The following is an 8,941-nucleotide window of genomic DNA, read 5'->3' as shown; positions in this document are numbered from 1 at the left end:
GGCCTTGCTATGCTCCCAGAAGGTAGCTGTTTAATCTTGCATGACCATTTGTTGCTTTAAAATGGCATCATTGTCTCCCTGGCTGTTTTTCCACTTTTCCCTAATTGTACAATATTCATATCCCTAATAATCTAGGAAAATAAACTAAGGGAGAAATGGCTTTCTGTGTGCAATATTTTAAAGTACTGTTAAGTGACTATGTGCCTGTAATATTTTTCATTATTATTATTCTTTTAATTGTGTTCCTTCTTTTATGTTGTTTTACGATTCATTTATTTCAGAATTATTAGGCTTTGAGGAAAGCAGATTTTTCCCCCATTCCCTTTCCTTCCAGGGCAGTTTTAAAATAGTTTTTCTATGAACACTTTATCAACACGTTCTGCTCTGCAGCCAGGTCATTTGGCGTTTATCCTTTATTTTGGAGGAGATGTCACCAGCATTGCTTTGCATTTTTAAAGTTTGATTAATTGTCCTCTTTGACTACCTTGATGTATTATTCAGATGCATGTGACCTGATTTTGACTTTGTAATTAAAGATTGTTTTGGAGGCCAGATAAAGTGCCTGCACTGCCATAAACTTCAGCAGCATGCAAAACCTATTTAGGCAGAAATGGACAAGGCCTATTGCCTTCAAGGAGAGAAGAATAGGTGTTGATTAAGTGTGAAATGTGGTGACCAGATGCCTTGTTCCCCTAACCTTACAACCTCCAAGGTGACTGGCCCAGGTCCTAAGGGGCCACCCACACCCTCAACTTACTGTAGAGATAGGATTCCCCCTTCCCTGCCCTTCCCACTCACCAACTTCTTCACACTGAAAACTGCTGTCAGATGTGGGGAAATACGAGTTTCCCTATAAAATAAGCAAGCCAACTACACAGGAAGGCTCTGATAGAAAAATATGCTATTCTTACTGATAAAAGAATGGTTTTCCATTAACTTGTCTTAAAAATTTGGTAGATGTCATTTCCAAACACCTTGCAACAAAAAAGAACTTGGTATATATGGCTGGAAAATGTAGAAGTGAGTGTTCTTTTCTTTTATGGCTCTTATAGGTCCCTAATGGATGCTTGGGAAGAGCCAAACTGGTCCAACTCTGAATGAATGCAGAGAGGGGAGGCTGGTGTAGGTAGAGATAGAACAATTCTTGAATCAGAAGACAAATCTCTCTCCTCTTCCTCTTCCTCCTTCTTTTGTTAGCATAGGGTTTTCACCTCCTCAGCCAAAGACTTAGTCTTTGAGGTGTCTCTTCTCCCTGTCCCTATCCTACATCTCTGGGATCAGATGGCATGGGTTGTGTCATATTGGAATTCCACGATGAGGCTTTAAGTCACTGGGCATGGAATCAGACACTTAGGGTTGTATCATGGCTCAGGTGTGTTAGTCGATAAGATAGTTAATATGTATGTGCTTCAATTTCTTTACCTGGAAAATGGAGATGAACATCCTACATACCTTATAGAACTCTTGGTAAAGATTGAATTAAACCTTATAAATGGAGGGACTTTATAGATTATAAAATACCATGGAAAATAAGATTATTATGAAAATGATGATTCTCTCAAAGGAATCTTATGACTTCTTGCACTCATGGTGGTTTTTCTGTCAAGATTACTTGGCCACATAGCTTCTCAAGGGCTAGAATTATCCAGAAGATGCACAACTTGAGGCTCTGAACTGGTGAAGAGCTTGGAAGATTCTTTCCTAACCTTGACCAGGAAACAAGAATGTTTTTCTATAAAGAGCCAAATACTTAATATTTCAGAATCTGTGCCCATACAGTCACTATCACACTACTTATGGGAGAAGCCATAGACAGTGTGTAAACACATGAGCATGGCTGTGTTCTAATAAAACTTTATGGAGACAGAAATTTGAATTTCATATAATTTTCACGTGTCACAAATATTATTCTTTTAAATCTTCTAGCCATCTGAAAATGCAAAAAAAAAAAAAAACGATTCTTAGCTCACAGGTCATATAAAACAGGCAGCATAGGGGATTTGGTGTGCAGGCTTCATTTGCCAACTCCTGCCCTAGACTCGTCCCAGGATCCACTTGCATGGCCAGGTTGATTGTGAATCTCAAACATATCAAAAGGGAGACACGAAGTCATTTAGGCAATGTATCACAGGTCTCCCACTTTTTAGGACCCTCTTTTCTCCCTAGTTGATGTTTAAAGCATGTCAGAGTCTGTTAAAGGACAGCCCAAGGTTCACAATTAAGACCTTGCCAGAAAATTCAACCTGGATCTCTGTTTGCCAACTCTTATCAAAAAACCCAAAACAGCAAACAACAACAATGGTAACAACACTATTATGGATGGCTGCTTGGAGCACATGTGCCTCATCCATTCCTCTAGGCAGTCTAACTTTCCCTTGAGCAATCCAGACCTGCAAGTGCTTATATTCATGGAAGTTTCTACTGAAGCCCTTTGCAAAATTGATCCTGAGTTGCATTTTGGTGATAAGCCCCTGCTCCACATTGAGGAACACCATGAGAAACAGCAGATGGGAGTCACATCTCTCCAGGGAGAGATTCCTTTCAGAGCTTATCCCAGTATAAGGAAAATGTAGACACCTCCTTAAAAACTGGTTTTATTTCACAAACTGTAATCTCCTTGTTTGATTTGGCTTCACAGAAGCACATGGTCAAATATACTTCTATTGACTGTAAAATATCTTACAAGTCATCAGCAAAGATTTACTGAAGCACATAGTATGTACTAAGCACTTTGTATGCAGTGCTTTTCACTTAATCCTCATATAGCCTTTGAGAGGTAGGTAAAATTATTATTCCTATTGCCATGGGCTAAATGATAACTCCCAAAGATACCCATGTCCTAATCCCCAGAACCTGTGAATGTCACTTCTTGTAGCAAAAGGGAATTTGCAGATGTGATTAAAATAAGGGTCTTAAAATAGGGAGGTAATGCTAATCGCAGTGTCCTCCTAAGAAGGAGACAGGGAAATCTGACATACATGAAAGCAATGTATAACAAGATGTTGACGCAAGATGTGATACTATTGGCTTTGAAGATGGAGGAGGGGAATATGAGCCAAGGAATGCAACTGTAGAAGCTGGAAAAAGCAAGGAAATAGATTCTCCCCTAGAGTTTCCAAGGAAGTGTGGCCCTTGACTAACTAAAGCTGGCTTTGGACGTCTAACCTTTGGAACACTAGAAAAATACATATGTGTCATTTTGAGCCAGAAAGTGATAACTATTAGTGCATCCATAGGAAACTCATACACCCACTTTGCAATCAAAGACAGGAGACAGAGAGTATTGCCCAAAGGGCAGATTGAGGTTACTTGACCCTAATCACCAGATCTTATCTTGAACATTGCTTCATCTGTTGTGTGTGTCCTGACCTCTCCTGGATTTATTATTCCCCTCTTCCCCTCCCCCTAATTTACCCACTACTTCCTTCATCCTCTAGTCCTGTGGACTTTTGTAATCTACCTGATGCCATGGTGTGATAGAAGCAGCATATAAATAAATACATTGGTGGACATTGGTGGCATGTGAATGGGGTGAGGTCCCTGGATTTTTGCTAGCTGTGGGCATTGTCTTATGATTTAACAAAAGAAAGTTCCCCAACTGCTTCTCTTCCTCCTCCTGTTTTGTAAAGACTCTTTTCTTTACCATAGCAAAACAGTTGGACAGAGCAGTACTTCCGCTTTTTCAGAAAATCATGCTCACTTCCTGATCAGTGTTCAGAGCCTAGTAACTGCTTGTGAGCTTCTTTCTTTCTCCCCAAGGATTTTCGTCTTGTTTAGAACATGTCCAGCCTAAAAGCTCCCCTTCCCACTAAAATTATAAAACAAAACAAGGAACGACTAAACTCAGAAAAAAAATGAACGACTCAGAAAATAGTAGATCCTTTGTTTTTGTAGGATGACATCTCCACATCTGTGTGCATGTTGGGATTCTAGAAACCCCTGACGTGCTCTAAGGATGTCTGGACACCAGGGTTGGATAGAGTTTCACAACACGTGGCCTTTGCTCTATGTTAACAATGTGAATGTTTTGGGAGTAAGGGGGCTGCTTTGCTGTGAATCCAGCAGCTAAAAGGAGGACTATCTCCATCTGGGGAGGGGTATGTGACCATTCAGTCTCTAATAGCTCAATGGGTTTCGAGAGAGGAGGCAGGGCCCACCTTTGGAGAAGCTCCCAAGGCTCCACTTTATTTTCTGCTGACCCTAAAATACATCAAGGATTCCTTCTGAAGTTGAGGCTGTTGATACAATAGTTTAGACTTTTAGCTTTTCTTTCCTGGATTAATGATTCTATAGCCAACACATCCTGACGATGGCATTGAACAGCTTTCAATAGCTTTCAATCTAATATTTATTCTCTGACTTATTCTCTGAGGGAATCTTTCCCAAATGCAAACTCCTCATTGCCAAAGGGATGCAGCCCCATCATGTCTCTTGTATTAGTCAGGGTTCTCCAGAGAAGCAGGATATATTTTAGAAAAAAAAATATATATATATAATAGAAAAAGATTTATCATAAGATATTGGCTCACATAATTATGGAGGCTGAGAAGTCCCACAGTCTGCCTTTTGCAAAACATAGACCCAGGAAGGCTGGTGGTACAGTCTGAAGACCCAAGAGAGCCAGAAAGCCAGGAGAACTACAAGCTGGAGGTCCAAGTCCCAGCTTGCAGTCAGGCTGAGAGACTGATTCCTTTCTTCCTTCACCTTTTGTTTCTGTTCAGGCCCTCAGCAGACTGGATGGTGCCCACTCACAATTGAGGAGGGTGATATGCTTTTCTCACGGATTCCAAGGCTAATCTCCCCTAGAAACACCGTCCCAGTCATACTCAGAAAGTGTTTAACCAGCTCCCTAGGTGTTCTGTGGCCCAGTGAAGGTGACACATGAAATTCACCATCGCACTTGGGCTCTGCCTACATTCTCTACCTCATTTCTCATCGTCATCTGTGTTCCATCCCTTATGCAGCCCCCTGAACTCTGCCTGGTGGTGTCTCCCTGCTGTCACACAAGTGCCAGAGTTTTCTTCCCTACCCCCCACCTCTACCCCACTTGCCTTCAGACCGCAGGAGATTAAAGCATACCGGGGTCAGCCAGGCCTGGGATCAAGTCATTTTAATTCCACAGATATTGACTTCATGCTTTCTCTGTGTCCCTGGGATGTAATTCTGCCACTATTACTTGTGTGACCTTGGAAGAGTTACCTGACATCTCTAACTCTTGCTTAAATATCTGTAAAATTTAACATGATGCCTGGCACATGTAAACATTTCAAGGACATAAGGTGTCATAATTGTCATTTTTATCATTCTTTGAGGCTCAGGTCAAGCTTGATGACCCTTTCCCTGGCAGGTTTAGACCCCCAACCTCACCCTCTCCAACTACCATGACCCCTGGTGCATGACGTGCACCTCTATTCTGGCACCTCTCATGGAGCATTTCCCCTGTTGTTTAGTTGTCTGATCCTCCCACTACTCTTTGATGAGAACCATGTCTCCTCTATTCTTTTTCCCTGAGTGACCAGAGCAGGGCTTGTTCTGACATTTATTGACTCCATGGAGTAGCTACCCAGAGGGAGGAGTTATCCCCAGAGGCGGGTGATATGCTTTTTGTTCTTTTCCTGATGCATCCGCTTCTCTTGCCTTTCTTGGCAATGACTTGAAAGGCTGTGCCAAGCTTGGCTGCAGGCTGCAGGCTAGTCTGGGGGAGGGATCAGCCATGGCAACCTTTTATGGGAGGATGAATTGGAGAAACAAATTCCAAGCAGCCCATTCATCTCAAGTCTCGCTTCTTATCCCACACCTACAATGCATAGATGCCAGCAGAAAGCATCTCATTCCCATGGGAAGAGCAAGAGTAATGAGATCAATACCTACAGCATTGAGCCATTCATTCTCTCTTACATTAGAAAAAAAAAACGTTTTTGTGCATTTCAATGTTCAGTGTTCCTTCTTTTTAAAAGAGTAAAGTCAAGTTGGACAAATGGCCCTGGAGGCCAGCCTGACCATCCCCAGCCTCTCTGAGGAAACTCTTTGGGTTGCAATTGTAGGATCAGCTATCTGTTCAAATGCAATATCTCCACTACTCTCCATCTTATCATGGGGCCAATTTAAATACTTAAAGAGCATCTTTAGGAATCTTTCCTCCAGTCCAAACTGCCTTTTGCTTCCTGTCTACCTCGGAAGTGTCATATTTCATACTAGCATGCTTTTCCATGAAACTGTCCCTTTAGTGCTCATTCAACATGTGATCCTGAGGCTGAGCTCATTTTTTCTACTCAGGCCCCCTTTATGGGCTGAATTGTGTCCTCCACAGCCCCCCACCCCCAACCCCATCCTCCCGCACCACCTACCAATTCATATGTTGATATCCTAACCCTTAGTACCTCAGAATGTGCTTTTATTTGAATATGGGGTCTTTAAAGAGGTGATTAAGGTTAAATGAAGTTCTATGGGTGGGCCCTAATACTATAAGATTGGTGTCCTTATACGAAGAGAAGATTAGGACATAGCACAGAGGAAAGACCACCTGAGGATACGAGAAGATGACCATCTGCAAGCCAAGGAGAGAAGCCTCAGGAGAAACCAACCAACCAACCAAGCTGACACCTTGATCTTGGACCTCCAGCCAAAGAACCGTGAGAAAATAAATATCTGTTGTTTAAGACCCAGTCTGTGATACTCTGCTCCAAAGTGTTGGTTCCAACACTGACTGCAGCAGCTCCCTGCATTCTATTCATTATACCATACTTTTTGGTGTCAAAGACATTTGTCTCATTGGGTAATAACCATGGCTCATTCTCATTGGTCATGTCTGGCTCTGGACAAAACCCTGGCATTGACAGATCAGGTAAGTGCTGAATTCATGAGCAATGCTGCTCGAGAGTGTCATACAAAGGGCAGGAATCTTCTCTTTGGGCATATGCAATCTTTTCACTCAATTTTCAAACTAGATAAACTGGAAAGAGCCCAGGTATACAGTTTGGGGCTGCAGTGAGTATTGGAAGCATTTTTTCTTTTTTTAATATTAAAAATTTTTTAATGTTTATTTATTTTTGAGAGAGACTGTGCACACACACACAAGTGGGGAAGGGGCAGAGAGAGAGAGACAGACAGACAGAATCCAAAGCAGGCTCCAGGTTCTGAGCAGTCAGTACAGAGCGTGACATGGGGCTTGAATCCACCAACTATGAGATCGTGACCTAAGCCAAAATCATACACTTAACCAACTGAGCCACCCACGTGCCCCAGAAGCATCTTTTCTTAATTTTGAACCAGTGGGGTGCCATGATTTGGTAGACTCTTTGGTCATTTTGGTTGTTCTCTGGCTCTGCAGTATTAATGAATTGCTCTATTTAGACTCAAGGCCTTTTTTGTGTCCTCTTTGTGGCTCAAAGAGGGCTATTTCCCACTTACACTGCCCACACCTCCTCCTCTCAAGGGCTGTCAAATCGCCTTGCAGACCCACTACAAATGGAGAAAGTGTTTGGCCCCTGGGCCTCTCACCCTTTCCTCACCCAACTAAGTGCTTCAGTGGCCCTCTCTTCAGGCCTTTAATTTTCCCGTAAACACAAAGAACAATGTTTTGAAAGATCTTACCACAACTCTGGTAGAACACTTCCAAGTTCCCACCCCGGCAGACTGTGTGTGTGGGCCAGGCTTTGCCACTGCTGCTGGGAGATATAAGAGTCCAGGCGAGGAGGAGGACGGCTGTGACACCCTCCATGGCAAGGTCCTGTGGGTGACCTGCAGAAAACTAGCAGGCCCAATGCAAACGGCCTTCCGGGTCCTCCCTGTCCTCTCACTACAGGGGTGAATGTTCAGTTTCACTTCTCATATTTTATGCTCCTAAGGAACCACTGTGAGAGGCATTTGAATACTGTTCCCCCAGGACCTTTGACACTTGAATCAGCAGGGTGAGGATGGTCTGTGTCTAGGGTAGGCTGGATGTTGATGTTCTGCTTTCATGGGGAGGAGCCAGCAAGTAATGCATGACCTTATCTTCCAAATGCCCCCCCCCGCCCCCCACCCAGAGTCCCACACCCACAGGTAGGGTAGTTAACTCAGGAAAGCAACACCACAGGCTTCCGTGTCTCTGTAGGCTCCTGATGAAGGGTAAGGACCAGGGACCTGGCAGGAGGCCAGTAGACTGCATTTGGTATTTGAAGGGCTACAGAATAACATTTGGGAATTGGAATGAGGTTTTTGCCCTGTTGGCATTTTCTCTCATCTGGCTCCAGCCCCACTCTCAGCATTAGGGTTTTAGCAGTGAATTGTGCAGCTGTGAGAACAAAGTTTGTTCTGGGAACAGCAGATGTGGCCTCTAGAGATGTGGTGGAGGGAATGGCCCTGAGAGGCGAGCTGTGTTCTATTTCTAGGTTTGGTTGGAGGAAGGGGTGGGGAAGGAGGGAGAAGTGACGCCCTTCCTTTTAAGACAGTGTGGGGGAGGGTTAATTGCTTTGGTCATTGGAGGGATGATTAATGTCACACCCCACTTTCTCTTCAAAGCCAAGAGTCTGTCTCCCTCTTCTACTACCTCTGTTGTCCTGCATCACAACAGCAAAATTTCTCAGCCCTGGTTCCCCACTTCCCACCCCAACTTAGCTTAAGAGAACCAGAGTCAGGGCCAGACCAGCAGATTGGAGGAGTGACAGAGTACACTATTTCCCCTGAGAGGAAGAGCATTTTTCTGAGCTCACTAGATACATTGAGTGCTGATGGGTAACTTTAGTTACCTCAAAACTTCTTTTGAATTAAGTGGAACTTAATTACCAGTGAAAACAAATACTCTGACTTAATTGATGGGTGCTTAGGATTTTGTGGCAGACATCACAGAGTGGCCATTTGGGGAAAGGGCTGGTCTGGGTTGATGTTTTTTGTTTTTTGTTACTTTTTTAGGTACTCATCCTGCAAATAAGTTTAGAGATGTTGGATTTCAACAGTGATT

General features: G+C 43.3%; 1 protein-coding gene across 1 annotated transcript in view; it reads right to left on the bottom strand.

The window, feature by feature from the left end:
- The window catches only part of LY86 (lymphocyte antigen 86), a 61,309-nt gene extending 53,527 nt beyond the window's left edge, over positions 1-7,782 (bottom strand). The window contains exon 1 of the mRNA XM_077769995.1: positions 7,594-7,782. Coding sequence (XP_077626121.1) covers positions 7,594-7,720 — 127 coding nt within the window. The 5' untranslated portion in view covers positions 7,721-7,782. The remainder of the gene's footprint in view (positions 1-7,593) is intronic.
- Between the last annotated feature and the right edge of the window lie 1,159 nt (positions 7,783-8,941).

The sequence above is a fragment of the Crocuta crocuta genome, unplaced genomic scaffold, assembly GCF_008692635.1.
Source record: "Crocuta crocuta isolate KB4526 unplaced genomic scaffold, BGI_CrCroc_1.0 scaffold24, whole genome shotgun sequence".
In the NCBI taxonomy this organism is placed as follows: Eukaryota; Metazoa; Chordata; class Mammalia; order Carnivora; family Hyaenidae; genus Crocuta; species Crocuta crocuta.
The sequence above is the reverse complement of the archived record's forward strand: the minus strand, read 5'-3'. Positions and strand labels throughout refer to the sequence as shown.